This window comes from Apteryx rowi, unplaced genomic scaffold (assembly GCF_003343035.1).
Source record: "Apteryx rowi isolate R43461 unplaced genomic scaffold, aptRow1 scaffold_186, whole genome shotgun sequence".
Taxonomy (NCBI): Eukaryota; Metazoa; Chordata; class Aves; order Apterygiformes; family Apterygidae; genus Apteryx; species Apteryx rowi.
The window spans coordinates 918,292-937,280 of record NW_020448152.1 but is presented as its reverse complement, the minus strand read 5'-3'; the positions used below and the strand labels follow the sequence as shown (position 1 = coordinate 937,280).

Here is an 18,989-nt window from a genome sequence, read left to right as displayed (position 1 = left end):
GAAGTCAAGTGATTCCCAGTGTCAGATGTCCAAATGTAATTCTAGTACTACTAAAATCAACTTTGACCCTTGAACTGGCATTACGCTGAATAAACAGTACTACTACTGTTACCTGGCACAGCGAGAAACAGGTGTGTCATCCTTACAGGAGCAGGTAAATAAAGGTATAAATATGGAAGAATGTAAATTTAGAATATAGCATATACAGATTTTTCTCCCCTTATACATTATACCAAGAACCAATTCAGGATTTATAGGATCATGATCCTAATAAACATTCTCTCTTTTCAGAGACGGTAACTTCCATTTCTCAACAGAAACATCACATTTATACAATTATGAAACATAAAACCTGTGTGCCTCAAATCATTTATCTGTCTCTCATGACAATTCAGTGCTACACCTTTTTCTATTAGCTATGCATACACTTAAAATCCCAAGCAAGCCTAAAAAGATAATTTCCAGTACTTCAAGATATGAATGATCCCCCATCTGTACCAGAGCACACAATATGAAAATAGATCTTGTAAACAGGTTTGAGCACAAAGTTTTATCTCAGCGGTACTGCACCCACCCCTGTATATTGTACAATACTAGCACAATTAAGCTAGAGTTCTCAAGTTCTACTAAGTTGGAAGTAAAAAATAATCATCTCACTTACTTCATCTAAAAGAGGATGAATTTCTGCTAAGGGATTGTAAGGTATAAATATGAGAAGTGCTGGTCCTTTCTTCAACTCATTGTTTAGAAGAAGGCTTTTTCCTCCATGCGGTCTCAGCCAGCGTATGAGCATCTCTCGATTTTCTAGAGCCCACTTGCAAATGTTCTCAGCTGTATAGTTCATGATGTCATTTGGATAAATCTTGAAAGGTGAAAAAGTAATTATTTGCCTTCACTTAAATATACTGTTTACTAATGAACGCAGTTATCACATATAGCATGCTATGTTATTGCAATGCCTAAAGCTCTTTTTAATTTAATGACACTATTCAGTGAACTTCAGGCTTTCATATATCCTCTACTTTGGGAAAGGAGAATAAAAATGTATACTACTGAAAAAAAAAAAAAAGGAAATTTTTAAACATTCTGCATTCTAATACTTAACAGCTTTGTGAATGCTATGTGGAACACTGTCACTTATTACATTTGCCCAGGGCCTACTACAACAGAGCTTCAATACTCACGTACTGTCTCAAAGTTACTGTAACATAAATATAACACTCACAAGAGATGTGTTCACATGTCTGTGCAAATACACGCTGCCTGAATGCACCAACGAGATCTCCTCTGCAACATGTTTATCCGTGATCACTCCAAAGCGTATGGTTCCAAGGTAATCTGAAAGAGCAAACTTCCAGTTTTTAGTACAATTACACACACTGAATTTCTTTCCTGGAAGTCTTAGAAGACTACAGATCTTACTTTTCAAATGGCTATAAGAAACTAAATGCAACAATACCATCTCCTCCGGGTACACCTACAAACCAATAGCTGGAACCATGCTGTGTGAACATACAGAAACCTTACTGAAATAGCAACTGCCAATACCGCTGGTGAATGAAGTGAGGTAGAAGAAGAAAGGGGACGAGAATAGACAAGGAAAGCAAAACGTTCCTCTTCTTCACTCAGGTACAGAGAATGTTAATGTGAAGTGTCCAATTTCTTAACTTGCTTATTAAATACAGAATTTAGTATCTCAGATGCATCTTGCTACATGTTATAGCATCTCAAAAACCAAGATAAGACAAACATAAGAAAAAGGTACTAACATATTAAGGGACTGTTAATATTACATATACTTACAGTAAAAATTGATATTATCAAAATAAGTATTTAGATATTTCCATATTTATAACAATACTCCACAAGGATAGGATGCTTTTCATATTTAGATTGCCAAGAACTATCCCAACATATAAATGGGGAAATTACAGAACAAAATATAGGAGAAACTTATACTTCACATCAAGACATTGACAAAATAAAAATCAGAAGAATGGTATCAATTTACTTCATTTCCTGATAGGAAGAAATATCCTTAAAATGTGCTAATCTTAAATTGAAGTAATTTTTCTACTGATATATCCAGAATTTCTGACCAAAAAAAAAAACCTGTCAGAATAAAATTAACATTCTGAAGATAATGAGGATCAAACTTTTTCAGTAGGTTTGGGTTTTTTTTGTGGAACTCCATTAGAAGAGAAACCAGCAGCCATTTTCTGCTTAACACAGAGGTTTTTATAAACAGTGTATAGCAGGGCACTGTGACATCTGCAACTTATTCAAGATAATTTATTTCAAAAAGCACGAGAAAATTTTGCACACATATTCACAGCAGTCACGAGGGTCTGCCAGTACATTCAGTGAAGTTTAAAATACATGGCTTCTGAAAAGAAAAAGAGTATTAAGAATAGTGCACATTATACCACCACACTGTAAAATCAGATTAAAAAGCATAGTATGTTAGACCTTATTAGTATTTTGATGTCATGAAACAAAGCTCAGTAATGTACAGAAAATGTCAAAGAACAGCTTCCTGTCTAATAGCACATCATGGAGAAGATTTTCTTCTGAACATGGAAAACAAATTCTCACTAAACTGAACGAGGAAGTGTTGTTTAAAGAGGGAAGTAATCCAGAAATGCATTCAGCTCTCCAGTGTGGAAGAAAGACAATGCTTGCCTAGCGTTTTAAGGCAGAGTAAGATCAAATCTCCTGTAATTAGCTACTTACAAAAGCAGACACAATCTATGTTTGGAGATTATCATCAGTAGTACCAATGTGTTCCTATACTTACCACACAGAGACGCTACTAATCACCAACGCCTTGGTGATTAGTGTGCAGGTGGCAAAAGACTGTGAAAACTGCAGGTGCAATTATCTGTTTCACAAAAGAAACAGTCCACTACAGTCTGACACTACAAAAGCCAGTTTATCAGATGGAAATACTCAGTAGTGTAGCTAAACATACTGGCACATATGTATGAAATTACCCACCATAATTAATTGCCAGTTGATCTTTCATAGCTTTTAAAACCACTACTGCAGTGGGAAACTGATTTAATATAAATTTATTTCAAATAAACATATTTGGAATAAAAACACTGAGTAATCTACCTCAGTTTACTAATCAACCAAATGGGTATAATGATACTACTTCCCACCAACAGTTACTCAAATTTAAATGCTTTTTAGGAGTATTTTTGAGCTTTGCATAGAACATTTAGTGCATGATGTTGATTTTATAAAATTGCATATAGCAATCCAAAATAAAAGCTCTTCAGAAGAAAAAGCTATGAAAATTACACATATCATGTTAAGTGCAATCATTTTATTATAAATATTTTATGAACATACACAAAAATACATTAAAAAGTTCACCTTTTAGCTGAGGGGCTTTTACTGAGGCTGTTACTACATTTCTTAAACACTCCCATATGTTGTTTAGGAGACATCACTTACATTCTATCACTAAAGCAAGGAAAAATATATAAAATGATCCCCAGGCTTCAATCACTGTTATTCAATGCTTATTATGTGCAAAAGGAAGGGGGGGGGGAAGAATAAAACAAGGCAAAATGCAACTGAAACTAGTAAGTTATTAACATGCAAACTTTGTGTATTTAAACACAAGAGTTGTTATAATTTTATATTATTAATGCAAAACAGTAGGAAAAATCCCTTCTCTTTAAGTTATCTTCTACCAGCTCTTTAACTCCATATAGGAAGGCATTTAAGAATTTCATTGGTGATGCTGAATGCAGTTACTAAAGTCTAGACTGAAAGTCAAGTTCATCTTATTGCCTCTGATTTCAGATGTTGCCCCAGACAAACACACTTGGATTCAACTTAAAAAAAAAATGCTAGTTTTATTATGGCTATATACAGACTGCAGCTACACTTTCAGGTTACAGAGGAAAGTGTATCTTAATGTATCTGTGAATAGAAGCCTGCCATATATTTCACTTCATGACAGCTGATTACAAAACACACAATAAATTTCTACTGTAAGCAATCCTCACATTATTTCTTCATTATTGTAATAAAAGACAGTTTCATAATTAGATCGACATTAAGAAACACACTCAAAAGTGATTCATTCTCTAATTACCAAATATTGCAAAGATCTGAATCCATTTACATGAATTGTTCACAGATGCCCTCAATTTTGAAAGATGATGCTTTTACCTTTCTTTAATGAATGTAATGCTGATGTGAAGAATGTTAGGTAACCAGGAGGCTGAGGTGAAGCATTGAACTCAAAATATCCCAGAACTCCAGGCTGAAAAAATAAGAATTGGAGTTGGCTAAGTTATTTTCAAATATAAATATATGGAACATTGTAATTACTTGTCTAGAGTAAAACACAACAGACTAAATATTGTTGTTTTGTTTTCTTTGTTAAAACAAAAGCAGTCATTTTATGCTGCAAGAAAAAATTTAATATTGAAGAGAGAATGAAAATCTGTTCTAATGTTGTAATTAAAAAAAAACATGTCCAATGAGAGAGCTTTTACGGCTGCAGAGGCATTAGTTGCAAGCTGCATTGCTCCCACATTAGGTATTACAGTTCTCTAAAAACAATTAATATTTGCTTTGAAATTATTTTATGAGTCAGCTGCAGCACCATCATAAGAACCATAAGCATTATAAAGGCATCTTTTGAAATATGCAATATGATTTGTCAGAGCATTAACAAATTTTATAGTAACATTTTAATTTTTACTGTGCTGCACATAATTAGCAACTAGATGAATTCACACATTTTGTGAGTGAATACTTTAACTGCTAAGCCACCTTATCATCCCATCATCAAGCTATCAGTCACGGTAAATTCTTCCAGTGTGGGCTGCAGAAGTCAGTGGGAGACCAATTGCACAAAAATAATGAAAGAACCCCATATCCCACCTTCATATCCATAAAGAATTTCTTCAAGTGGCCAAACAGGCAATTCAAAATTTCAAAGACCCTTCATAGGCCTATTGCCTTTGCCAGATATGAAGCCTGAATGAGGAAGAGAACCTGGGAGAAGCTGACTGGGAACAAACAGGAGCACAGTCTGAAACTTCTCTTGTTCCAAAATTAAAACCCAGTTTTAGTCTTAAATTTTGCAAAATATAATCCACTAAAAATTATTTGTTCTCACCACTCATATCAGTTTACTAGACTTTCAGGCCAGATTCAGTGGTGGAATTTGGCTATTGCGTGTTCTTCGTATCGCAGTTGCGCCAGTGCATCCACAGAGAGCGGGATGCACAGACCAAGAGCGCCCTCGGGGCTGCTGCGCAACGCAGGACTCCACGCTCACTCATCACCCATTTACGTGGCTAATATGTTCCCACATAAACGTTCACATTTGGTTATTTCAGAAGCTGCTTTAATTTTTGTTGAGTTTTATGTATTAAAAAAATAAGTTTATTTTTTAAACATGAATATACATTTTGCCTCTTACTACCACTAAGTTTCCTTTGACTTTTACCTTAGGCGATATGCTCCTAAGATGTTCACCAATAAAAACATTCCCCATCTCATCTAATAATCTGCCCTTTCAGGCAGGAATTAGCTTTTATCAAAGAATACTGAATGCAAGACTCTTGTTCATAAAGATTCTTTAAAAGGTACCCCAAGAAAAATATCAATGATAAAAATGAGGTACAAGCCACTAGTGAAACTTCCACAATAGCTGTTCAGGAGGAAATAAGAATATAAATAAATTAGAAGTGGAAAACATAGCAAAATAACAGCAATCATTCTTCTTCCTTAAAGAGTAAAAAAGTCAGCAAAACCATATGGTTCAAAGCGTAAGTTTGCTTCATGCAGTTACAGTATTCAAACCATATGGCATGAACTAGCGAATGAAAGAAGAGTCAAAAGCAACAGAGTAAAATGTGAGAAGCCACCAAAGGTCTGATTTGTAGATATTTATAAAGTTATTAAAAAAATACCCTGATGTTCTGATTCTGACCACTCATTCTGTTACACACTCTTTGTAGCTTAAGATTTCTAACTACTGACTGCAAAGAATAAGGTGTTTCCACGAGACATTTTGGGAAAATATGTTTCTTCAATAAAAACAAAGTGTAGTGGGAAAATCTATACTAATTCTGTATGGCCATTCTGTAATCTGGCTAACTAGCTTCCTTTAAATGATCATCCCAGAACAGTTAAAATTTCCTCCTTTTACAGACTACAATTATACACATGAAGAAAAAGTGTCTAAAATGCTTTATTTCTTCCCAAGCACCATGCACATTTTCCTGTTCTTCTGTTCTTCAAAGAGATTCACTTGTTAACATCAACTATGCTGCTGATTTTAACAAAACTGAATACTTTTAGGTGCTAGCACCTAACAGTATGCCTTGCCCAGTACAAGAGAGACGTCTCAATGTAAACAAGAGGTTCTTAATTCTGAATGCAAGTGTGTTAAGAGGAGCTTGATTGCAGTAACTCCCACTTCTTTTCATGTAAGCACCTCTAAAACATGAGCTCAAAATGTCAAGTAACTGCTCTAGCAACAACTGCCTGCAAGTGGTTCACACAGGCATCTACACAAAAGCTGGTATTGATGATCAGCTGCTTCAAGGCAACCATCTGTGTGGAGTTATGGTTAAATATATTCACCAGGCAGTTAGAAAGAGTCAAATGAACAGGCTATGACTTGCTGCTATATAAAGTGGGAGTTTACCAGCCTCTGTCCTCAACTCACAGGATCTGCGAGAACACAGCAGTGGCTTTAAACACAAAGAAAAGGCAAGAAAAAAGAAAGAATCCATACCTGCCCAAAGATGACAATATCACATGAAAAGTGGTAAGGATCCCCTAACAGGATTACATATTTGCAGGTGGCACAGAGAATAGTTTAAGGACAATTAGAAGCATTGGAGTCTGCTGCAGGGGGGTTTACTGGAGCTTTTCTTCCATGAAACAATTTTGGGAAGCTGTCCCAAATTAAGTGTCTGTAGGAAAGGTTTTGGAAAAAAACTGAGAATGTCAATAGTGAAAAGTCATTAGCACCTAATAAAACTCAGTTATGGAAATGCTAAAGTATTAATTGTAGTGCAGCTCATTTCTTTACTTGGTCTCAACACCAGAGGAATTGGAAGTGCCAAGTGTCATCGGTTAAATCCAAAAGTAACAGGCTGGATGATGATCTGGACAATTACAGACCAGCAAACTGGTAGAATCTTTAAGAGCGAGCAGAGATTTTGTGTTCTAGGAGAACAGTCAGCGTGATTTTATTACCAAAGAAGCAAACAATGCCTCAAATCCACTAAAAGTTCTTTGAAATGATCAGCAGGCATGCAGATGATAGTGACCTACTCAATTTCCCCAAAAGCTTACAAGAAGTTATCAAGCACCTCGAAAGAAACCAAGCGTCAAGGAGTAAAAGGAGGTCCTTTTCTGGATTAATAACTACTTTAAATGATAGAAAACTACAGGTAGAAATTATTATTAACAGTCAAAGACAGGCAGTATACTGAGGCTCATGTAGTTAAATATTTTTGGAAGAGAGAGAGCGAAGGGTGAGAAACAAAATTTGCAAAGGTGCAGGGAATCATTGAAACTACACCTGACTAAGAAAAGCTGCAGAAAGACCTCACAATATTAAATGACCATGCAATAAAAGAGCACTGATATTTAAATGCCAATGAATGCAAAGTACTGAAAACAGGAAAAAAAATATAGCTACTGATTAGCTGCTACAATAAACAAACTGCTTTTACTACTCACTTAAGGCATCCCCATCTCAATATCTATTTATTCATTTTTACATTTTGGCTGTATCAGATAAGGGAAAACTTTTTTTTCAGAATCTCAGACTTGTGCCGGCAGGCAAGTCCTCTTGTGGTCTGTCTGTGAACACAGGAAAGCAAACTGCAAGAGGAAAGGAAAAATGTCATCTCTGGGGGACAGAAGGACCAACGTTAGGCAATACAAATCCTGTACTGTAAAAATGCAGAGAAGGAAACGTGTTGACTGATACTAGATGAATTAAAGTTAGAAGTAAAAGCCTGTTCATTTTTTAATGATGTGTACAACTACATGTAGCCAGAAACCGAGAGAGAGAAAGTGCAACCCACAGCCATCCTGTGTCTTAGGTAAGGCAGATGCAAACTGTCACCTCATCACTTAACATGGGCACCACAGCACTACACACAAGAGCAAGCTATTAAGTCAAATCCACTGCTGGGTCAGCTCCTACACAGCCGATTCATGATCAGGAAGCATTTCTACACAGATGGAACAAAGAAGCAAGCTGATACAGTGTCAGACACATCCCAACTAGAACCCAGAGAGACCACTTCCCCCACCACCTCCCTATGCCAGAAAATCCCTGTGCACATTTGTTTGATTTTCATTAGTGAGTGATGACTTTTGTCCAACTAGGAAAGCTGTGTGTTTTTCTTCTAAGGCACAGTGGAGGAAGAGGCCGTTTCTAAAATAGTTGGGTTAGTCAGATGAGGAATTAGACATACTAGTTTGGATTAAAATAAAATTGTTACATCTCTGCAATTAAGAAAACACAAGAAGTCTGATTATACATTCTGACAGTCACCTGGAGTTATGGTAGGAACTGCAAATCTTTCTCCTGATGCAACTTAAATCTTCCTGCATATTCTGCATATTATAACTGCTTTTCCAAGTGGAGTTTCTCAAACAGTAAATTCTATTTTTTATCCCATTCTAATTTTATACTAGTATCATTGCACAAACTTTTTTTTTTTTTAAAAAAAACTTAATTAGTATCACAAAAAGCAGAATCTTAACTTTCAAGTCTTCAACAAGAATTTTTTTTCATAGAGTTTGTGTGCCCTCTTGTGGTAGCAAGTACAGCTTCTCACTGTAGTCATGTTTTTACTGATCTACTTTGGTTGAGAAATGGACACAGTATTATATAACCAACACCACTTGCTCTTACTTTCTGTTGGACTCTAGTAACGTTTTTAGAAACAGAAACATGCTAATTAAGATTTGATTACAAGGTAAAATACTACCAGATTTTGGTATCTCTTGATGTGCTCGGACTTGCAAAAAAAAACACTTTGCAAGTTTAACTTGGTACTTTTACAAGACTTGCTAGTTCAGGCATGCTAACATGGCTAATGGATTTCAGCATCTGGTGGTGTGCGGGTAGCGCTCCTGATTTTCTTTGCTTCTTCTTTGCTAGACCCTTTCTCTGTCAAAAGTTGGTAACTGGAATTTGAGCACAAGGTTTAAACATGAAAAGCTTCATGGGTTAGATGGAAAAGGACAACTATGGCCTTGCAGTCCTGGCCATTAGCAGAAGCGAACTGACAAGCAACAATAAAATGCCCTTGAAACAAGAGAAGCGCTCAGTAACGCTAAGTGTGAAAATCCATACCAGCAGCAGGGCTGCTCAGCTCGCGGCCCTGCACACAAATCGTTCACCTACTGACAGCTTTAAAAGTTACTGCATATACCAGACTCCATGTAGTGCTAACGCTGGACGGAAAAGCACAGCAACAAGGACCAAGACTGCCTCCCAAGAGCCACTGACAGCAAGCTACACTGCGACCTACTCCTTAACACGGGAGACCTTAATATCAGAGTAAACGAAACAGCTGAGGCAGAGAACGAGCACTGCCCAGTGCAGGCTGCGGATCACCTACGGAAAGGTTCATTTCAGCTCACATTTTCCAACTCAAATGTAAACACCCTTAACCTGAGTTTGCATAGCCAGTTCTCTAGCAGGACACAGGACTGAAAATTAGATGCTGCTGAGGACAAGTCTTTCGTAAAATATTCTGAGCTTCAAATTAATGCTTTTCAATGAAGAAATCACAAAAAAAACTGATCAAGCAGCAGACAATGGTCAAAATGCCTAATGATCAGCCACAAATAGTTTTCCCTCCCTTCCCTCCTGCCAAAAACTAACATTTGCTGTATACAAAAGATGAAAATCAAAGCAAGAAACTAAAGAGGAAAATAAGCTGTTGAAATAGCAATTAGTTGTATCATACATGCATTTCCTGTAACCTACTCCAAAACATACTAAGATTTCTCAAGCTTTTTCACTTCTTAAGCCCAGCAATAACCTCCTGGATTGTATCTTCTCCTACAAACTGTACAATGTCCCTTGACTTACATAAACAACAACAGTGAAAATGTTCCCATTTCTAACTCCCTAAAATGATGAAACAACAATATGTTTATTTCTGTTTGAAAACTCCTTTTTCCTTTATTCCTATGTTTCCCTCTTCATCTTTGTATACAACTCTCTGATTTCTTAGGTCTCACAGCTTCTGATCAGTCAGCGTTTGCTTTCCGTACTGCACTCACCTGGACTCATGCTATCCGATGCCCTTCTCCATTAATGTGTGGCTTCTCCTGTTCCCTGCTGGATCTGACTGCATGAGGTGGCTGTTATTTTTGTATGCCCTCCTTCGTCTCCTCTTTATTTTATAAAAGCAAGACACTGAGCACCTAGTGGGTGCTCTGACGGACTGGGGAATAACACCAACCTTAAATTGGGGGGGGGGGGAGGGGGAACAGATCAGACTCAATTCTTAGTCCAGTTCACAGAAAGAACCAACAAATGCCAAATATAAAATACAGACTGGGGACTTCTCAAAGCCATGGAGTTTTGAAGCAGAGGAAAGGGGGGAATGCTTGACCACAGACTGGAAATATAAACAGCTGTTCAACTGCTAAGCAGTATTTCAAAATGAAAAATTGATTTTCTGGGTTCCCCAAGAAATTTGTCTTTTATCTTAGTCTTTTTCCAACGGAAGCGCACATCCTATTGTAAAGTAAGTTTAAGCTTAATGACAGTATGCTTATTCATTACTTCTTGGAGACAACCAAGAGATAATTCACAAAACAAACTGAAAACTAAGCATGGCTGTTTTCAAATTTCTAAAGGAGTTAAAAAAAAAAACCAAAGTTTCAGAATGACTAAACTGAAGCAGAGGAAAGACAACAGAACTGCTCGTGATCACAGAAAGTATCAGTGTCAGAGACAGGTGCAGAACTCACCACTCCTGACTCAAAATCCCTGCTTAAAACACTGGAGAACTAAACCAACAAAGAGCTGCTGAGGGATAAACTGAACTGTGAACAGCACAGCAGCTATTCGTGGTAAGCGCTAGCGTGCATCCCCTTACGCTGCGGTACCTTTCATTTAACCACACAAGCTGCGCTCCGTTCTGCAGCGGGATCAGTCTTGAGAACGCAACACCAACTCGGAAAGGAACCACGTTTCATTCGGAAACACTGGAAAGCCCCTTGTGTGTTTTGGGCACTACCACAATAGCAATCTGTTGTTTATGTTTTCTGTTCTGCTGTAATAGCTGGGGGTTTAGTAACATTATAGTATTTCTCCATTGTGCACTAAAGAAACATAGTTATAAATGGTTCTGCTGCAAATTCATTTTATCTACTTAAAAGTTATTAATCCACTAGTACTGTTACCAGTCTTGGCCTCTCTGAACACAACAGACTGAAAATTAATAAAACACAATGCACCAGTGGAGTAAAATCATGAAATTACATCATACAAAGAAGCTGGAAGCCATTACTTCAACTGATTTCACATTTGTTTTTATTTAACAGGCTTCTTCACTTAATGGAAAGATTTAATATTCCTTTAAAAATTAAAGCAATTATTATATATTTCTCAACTGCCTTTCCAACTTAGTCTGCAAGCTTTTGGGCAAAAGGGCTCTCCCTTCTCACTTGCTCATATGTGACATTCTGGGGAGGTTAACGGTTTGATGGTTGACTCTACATACTAACATGCTGCAAATCAATAACATCACCACATCATGATAGTCACTAGACAAGGTACCAGCACTATGAATCTGTCATTTCCTATTTTTATAATTTTAACAAATTTTACAGGGCACTGATGTCAAGATTCTGGAAAGAAACTACTACTTTGGAGCAGCTCAAATGTAACCGTGAAACAAGTCAAACTCTTTCTGAACCACAGTGGTAAAGCTAGAGAAGAGAGACAAGTACCTCATAATTTGAGAGGAAATCTAGTAATTTTGATCGAGACGAGATGTAGAGTAGTGGTGTCATCACCCGGCGAACAAACTTTTCAATATAAACAGCACTCATAGGGCCTTTGTATTCAATTGGTCCAAAACTAGTACCAAAAAAAATAATAAAACATTAAGACTTAAGTTAACAAGAGAGAGAGTCCCTCCTGGGGGTGGCAGAGACGGGAGCGACACAGACAGCATGCTCAGCCCCAGGGGAACCGAGAGTGCTCTCTGTGTTAACTTGCAGCAGCTGCTATATTGGAGAGGGGAGCTGTGGCTCTAGCACAGGGTCTACAGTAGGTGCAATGTGCTCGTGGGGACCCAGGGATGAAGACCACCTCTGAGCCCCATTAAAGAAGCTGGTAAAAGGCAGGTATGAATTACATAACCATATACATATCTTTCTGCTTTGTCCCTACACCTGAGTAAATACACGACTTAAAAATATAGAGCGGAAAAGTGTCACTATTTTCACTTGCAGATTTTTAAATAGACTTTTATAAGTAGCACTCAATTAAGCAGGGAAGAGTCCAGTCACACTGCTGATGGAGAGGCTGAGCAAGTCTACAGCTTCTCCCCAGCCATCTGACAAACAGCTCACACCACGCCAGGCAGTGCTAAAGCAGGAGGGGGCCTTGTGGCTCTGATCTCCAGAGCTCATCCTTCATTACCCTGAAGTCCTCTATCCGATTCATTGTTATCAGGCTGGTCAGAGCATCACATTCCGAAGTAAAATGAAACACTAAAAGCATGAGGAATTAGTCCATTCCCACTGAAGAATTTAATTGGGAACAAGAAGCAATTTAAAAAATATAATTTATATATACACACTCTTAATTACACTACTCTCTATATTGCCTTATTGCAAATCTTTGCCTTCACAGTAACATGTACTGCTTCAACATATAGCATGCACAGTACACAACATTAGAGGTTCAATGTCTCAGGAATGAGGGGTGCATTGCCCTCTGGGGGGGTTTACAAAGTATCAGTATGAATTTATATCTCCTTTTGATATGACTGTTTAAGAATATTCCAATTGGTTATTGCTAGTACCTGAATGTATCAACCTAATGTATGTTATCTCTATATAAAATAATTTTAAGTCAATGTACATCCAAGTGGGATTCTGCACTGATTTAGCTTTTTTTTTTTTTAATTACAGTCTGAATTATGCCAATGCAATCTCTGTCTATTCAAAGTTCAGCTAACAACAAAGATCAGGATTGTTCCTCCTCAATATATAAATCCCCTAAACAAACAAAACCAGCCTTTGCTAATGGAAGGGAGCTGCAGTGCAAGACTATGGTACACAAGCAGAAATGCAAGCAAGTCTGCACAGAAACTAGCTCTTCTGTACCTAGCATTAGAAAACATGTTCTCCTACTTTCTACTGCACACAAAAAGAAAGAAAGGGATAATACATGCAAATACTAAAAATAAAAGTGGTATTATATAAAACATTATATAGTGATATCTCAACATTTAGACCATAAAAAAAGGAGTAGAAGTCCAGATTTAGAAAAAAGTCTTCAGCACACAATTACATTTAAACATGCATTTAAATTCCACTAACTTCAATAGCCCATAAGCACATACTTTACTGCTGCCTTAAACTGTGACCAGTTGATATAATATAGTCCACCTACAGCAAGCAGAAAACTAAAATAAAAATGTAAATCTGAATTCTTTACATTTCATTTGAGGCAAAACTTCCAGGAGATGCGTAGGCAACAGAAGTTTTCCTTAAGGATGAAGAATTGAGCAGCATGTCATTTAATTGACATTTACAGCCTTTCCTGATACGTAAGTAGTCTACAGGATGAGCTTCACCCAGAATCTCCTCTGCCCTAACTATTCATTATAATTACAGGTGCAACACTTTCAATACGCAACATTTTAAACAGTACCTCTGTTTACCAAAGTAACAATATAAAACCCAGACCATATTTATAAAACTCTTACCTCCGATGGTATAAGTGTATCACGGGAAAATAAAAGAAATGCTTCTGCTTCCTGCATTTCCCCTGGTTCCACCAGCAATTAACAGCCACAAATAGCACCTGCAGAACAGATAAAAGTTCTCACCTAACAAAGTGCATTACCATAACTTTCTTTATCTAGTATGGTTCTTTCCAATCCATTCCATCTGCTATTTTCAATGCAGTATTCCACATGTGCTCCCCTTAATTCTTTCATCCAAGACTTTCTTTCCCCTCCCTTTTTTGCAACAGTAATCCCTTTGGTCACTCTTCTTTCCATTTAGTTTTTAGCTTCCTAATCTAAATCCTTCAGATTTACTAGCCTGGTCATAACCCACACTGATGACTCGCTCTGCAGAGCAGAGCCCAAAGAGCAGAGTTTCAGGACAGTTGAATCTGTGAAGTGTTAGAGGTAACTAACTGTTAGGTAGCAACGTAATGGCTGCAAGGCCTCTACATCACGACCAACATCTCCAAGGATCCTGGAAGTGGAGCAAACTCCCTGCCATTTCTGCCCAAAGGCACATGAATAATTTTGAAAATACTTTGTAAGATGAAACTTCTAGAGTTTCCCATCCAGGAGCAGAAATAACACACAAGCGAACAGAAATCACAGGTTTTCTACAATTATTCTAACACTCTGTATGTAATTTTACAATTAAGATGGCTGGCTGAATTAACCTAAAATGTGAGCATTCAGGTCCTACTGGCTCCCGTGGGAAGGCAGAAATCAGCCTTTGCCTGGAGATTAAAAAGCTATCAGGTCTCTTTTTTTTTTTAATCAAATAGTTTCTGGAATTACCTGGTCTGACAATCTGCTGGCCACATGCTCTATTTCTTCTCTTGCTGCAATGGACTGGCCACACCACGGTGCATAGAAAAAATACAGCACAATTTCCGAATCCTGACGTAGGTGATCTGCATAATCTAACTGTCCCCGAAAAAGATCAATGACTGGAGATCTTGTGGAGAAGAAATTCACTGGAAGCTTCGCTGGCATTGTTACATCTTTTGCTCGGCTGCAGGAAGGAAATCAAAAAGGCTTATTGAGACTGTGTAACAGTAGTTTAAAAAAAAAAAAAAAAAAAAGTGTCCAAAGTCCTGATTTATTAATCCTAGCAAAGGTCATGCAATGATAAAACTTTAAGAATTGATGCAAATGACTACAATTTACATTATCTGAGTTAGTTACATGAAATACCATAGAAATCTTAAGATCGCCCTTAACAAGCTTTAGGAAGTCACACTGTCATACCATGCATTATGTTTATGGGTATGTTAGCTCACACTCTTATTGCTGATTGCTATAGAGCATAAAATTACCAGGAAGAATGATTTCTTTGGATTTCTTCCCTGGCCTCATCCTCTTTTAACACTTGTACTTTAGGTAACAGCACCCTGATAAGAGAAGAGATGCTAGTCATAAAGTTTTGTGATGTGTTTACATAATGTAAACAGAGACTATTACTGTGCCTTATGCCTTGCTTTAAAATATTCTACATTTCTATTCTTTTCTATTGTATCACAAAAAAAATGGTTTTACTAATGACTTTTAGCAGTATGCAAACGTGTGTTAGCTTACTGATATCAGTGATTAGAGCAGAGACTACAAACTTTGTTCTGGCAGGTTTCTTCTTCAGTGTAAAGACAGCATCAACAAATAAAGAATCTTGATTTAAAGACAATACAGTATGACTTTATGGCAGGTTCATTTCCTTAAGAGAAATGGGTTTGTGCAGTAATACCAAGAATTTAAACCAAATGCACAGGAAACTCCGCTATCAAATCAGCAAGCAGCAATCACACAATCCAGATACACATCATTCCCAGCATGTTCAGAAGTGTTTATGGTACAACCTGCCTCAAATGCAAGTAAATGATCATATTCTCTCTCTTTTATATTCTCTTAAATCCAAAATATTCCTCTGGCTATATTTACTATAGCCAGATTATATTTACAAGCGTAAATTAGATTAAAAACTGGACTGCACCACTGCATGACTTAATTTTGCCATGGTATCTCATGTGACAGAAAGTTTTAGGGAAGAGTATGCATTCCTTTACCTTACACTACAATAAAAAGCTAACAAAGGAAATCTTTCCATCTGATCTTTCCTCCTTTTTACGTTACAATTTTAGTAAGTGGGATAAAATTATTATGCACGGAACACTGTCAAACTCATACATTAAGCACCATTCTAATAATGCTGCTATATTCTGGTTTGTAAGAAGCACCTGTGTTTTTATGAAACAAACCCACAAAAGCCACAACTCTTTACTCATTTCCAGGTCACTAAGCATATGCTTAAAGCTAAACATTTAAGAGTCACCCCCAGTATATTTTCTAAAAGCTATGGAAATTCTTAATGCATATGCAAGAAAAAATTTTAACTTCAAAAACCAGAACTTTTAAAACATTAATTGGTTTCTTATGTTTACACTTCATTAATTCCACTACTCACAAAATGGATTTGTTTTTACACACATGGCCAAAAATTTAGTTTCTATGTATTTCTGCGTTTGTTCCTTCTTGCTCCCCCAATCAGCAACCCACCTCCTTCCCCAATCCTGTTTCCTTTTCCATCTCTTCATCCTCACAACCAATACCTCCAGTTATACTCTCTCACATCTAGGGTCCCACTCTTACCCAAACTGCGAGCTTCTTCCCATGTTTTCTAGCTTCCAGCTGGGCAGGACACAAACACAGATGTGCTATGGGTCGCTGAAGCTGCACAGACACTAACTCACCCGTCAGCACACACACATTGATTAGCCACTGAAAGCCAAACACAACAGGTAAAGGCTAAGCTCGCACCGAAACCTATTTCCTAAGAGACATTAACTTGAATCTCTCCTCTTTAACTGGTTTAATGAAAACTGACAACCTAAATACATTCAAAATCTCTGCTTCCTCTACCAAATTAAACTGAAAGCGGACAGCAAGTTCAAAAGGTGTGCTGAGTGGGTAGACAAACAGCATAATAAGACAAGCCTTAAAAACAAGACATGAAATTGGCTCTAAATTGCAAGGAAATGTAAAATGTATTAACAGAAGAGGTATCATGACACAGGTGAGTAAGAAATACATGGCTATTCTCAAGTATGAAAAAAATCTCTAGTAATTATAAAACACCCCACAGAATAAACCCATAGCTATCAGCTTCTTACAGTGATTTTCTCAGTATTGCCTCCCTCTGCAATATTAAATACACAATGGAGTATTTTTATATAATTCCCAGTTTTATACAGAGAATAGGATCCTTGTTTTATCAAGTGTGTAATGTTAAATACCAATGTGGCTGCTCACAGAATACTCTTGAATAGCTGTTCGTACCTTTCCTTACCATAAATTCTTTCACTGTTAGAACTTTCTTAATCTTGAAAACTGAGTGGGCTGAACCTCGACAAATTATACAGGAATAAAATGAGCATTACACAATAAATGATCATACAAATGTAAGAATCACATAGTGTTTATTAAAACACTGATTGTTTTATTTATGTGCTGCGTACATCCTATAAGATTTAAACTCATTTCAACAGAACAATCTCATATTAAAGGAAAGCACATACAAGCACCAGTAGGATCAGCCCATTGGACTGCCAGGTCCTTAGAGTGGGGTTGTCTCAAAGAGACATCTGCATAGTGCCAGAAATTATTTCGGGTCTAACCTGCAGGAGTTCTATAGTTACACAGGTTGGATCAGGCTCCCTTTGGATATTCTTCAGCTGCTGTATACCTGCAATATCTCAATCCCCACTAAAGAACTGCCTTGTAGTGCAGGGATTTTCCCCTTTAATACTTTTTATCCACTGGTCCTGAAGGTTAATATATTATGTTTGTATTTTAGTGGTAGTAATTGTGCCCTCTTGCTGAGATTTTGCTTTCAAATCATACTGACAATGTGCGATGAGAAAGTATGTAAGATAGTCATAGTTAAAACGTACAATTAACAATCCTCTAAACTGCACACTTGTACACTTGAATACTTGTATCTTCTGTTTCTGGCAGCAACTTAATAAGGAACACTTCTCTGATCTTAGCTTGCCTATTTACCTATAGTCTGAAAACCCCAAACCCTTTAATCAAATTTCCTGTAGAGAGTATGTGTGCGGGGGGGGGAAGCAGATTCCAAGAGTAACTTGTGAGCTTCCAAGCACAGTGTGCAATAAAATGTAAGTTACATGCAGTTTAAATACAGGGGAGCAGGAAGAAAACAGAAGTATCACTACAAGAGTCAAGCACAGAGAAAAATATGCTTAATTACATTTTTTAGAAATGGATCGTTAACTTCGAGCTGATAAAATTCAGAAGTCTTTCACCTCCACAGTGAGGCAAGAGTTTTATACTTGCACCTGCAGTATCTGGTCACAGAGAGACACAGGCTACTGGAAGGGAGGTGTTGCTGCCCACAGCGCAACTGGTTAAAAGGGACTTAAAAGTCATCTTGATTCAAGGAATATAAGTGAGAAAGGAAGGCCTTAGTATTTTTCTGAATCATCGCTTCCGAAACAAGTGTTTCTCAGTCTAAAAACCCGGTCAGACCCTAGGGAATATGGAAGTAATCAGATCCTAGGAGCTTCCCCCCCTCTCCCAAAACTAAACCCCAAACGTGGCAAATGTTTATAAACTCGTTTAGTACGATTTGAAACGCACACAAGTCACCTTGACCTAAAATCCCACCCGGATCGTTTCGATGCTCCACGAAGGAGCCGCGCAGCCGCCACCGCGCAGCCCGGAGCCCTTCAGCCCTTCCGCCCCTGCAGCGGGCGGAGAGGGGCAGGAGCGGCTTCCCCAGCAGAGCCGCCCCGGCCACCGGGCCGCCGCCCGGGACCCCCGACAGGGGCACGCGGCCCTCGCGTAAAAATCGTTGCTCTCCCTAGCGCCACACGACTGGCGGAGGCCGCGGGCCGGGAGGCACCGCCCGGCCCGGCCCGGCCCGGCCCCGCTCCCTGCGGGCCTGGGTGCCCCGGCCCCGCTGCCAACGGCCGCGCTGGC

The 18,989-nt window shown here is 37.9% G+C and overlaps 1 protein-coding gene across 5 annotated transcripts in view; it reads right to left on the bottom strand.

The window, feature by feature from the left end:
- Positions 1-16,766, bottom strand: part of TXNDC11 (thioredoxin domain containing 11) — a 34,400-nt gene extending 17,634 nt beyond the window's left edge. The window contains exons 1-8 of one of the 5 annotated variants that reach the window (XM_026061835.1): positions 16,638-16,766; positions 15,314-15,388; positions 14,793-15,009; positions 13,974-14,071; positions 11,983-12,112; positions 4,189-4,282; positions 1,226-1,338; positions 662-862 (exon numbers count right to left, since the gene is read on the bottom strand). In XM_026061835.1, coding sequence (XP_025917620.1) covers positions 662-862; positions 1,226-1,338; positions 4,189-4,282; positions 11,983-12,112; positions 13,974-14,071; positions 14,793-15,009; positions 15,314-15,388; positions 16,638-16,660 — 951 coding nt within the window. In that variant the 5' untranslated portion in view covers positions 16,661-16,766. Of the gene's footprint in view, positions 1-661; positions 863-1,225; positions 1,339-4,188; positions 4,283-7,731; positions 7,794-11,982; positions 12,113-13,973; positions 14,072-14,792; positions 15,010-15,313; positions 15,415-16,637 lie in introns of those variants that run through there. The other 4 variants (XM_026061836.1, XM_026061834.1, XM_026061837.1 and 1 more) reach the window with 4 other exon arrangements.
- Positions 16,767-18,989: the final 2,223 nt, after the last annotated feature.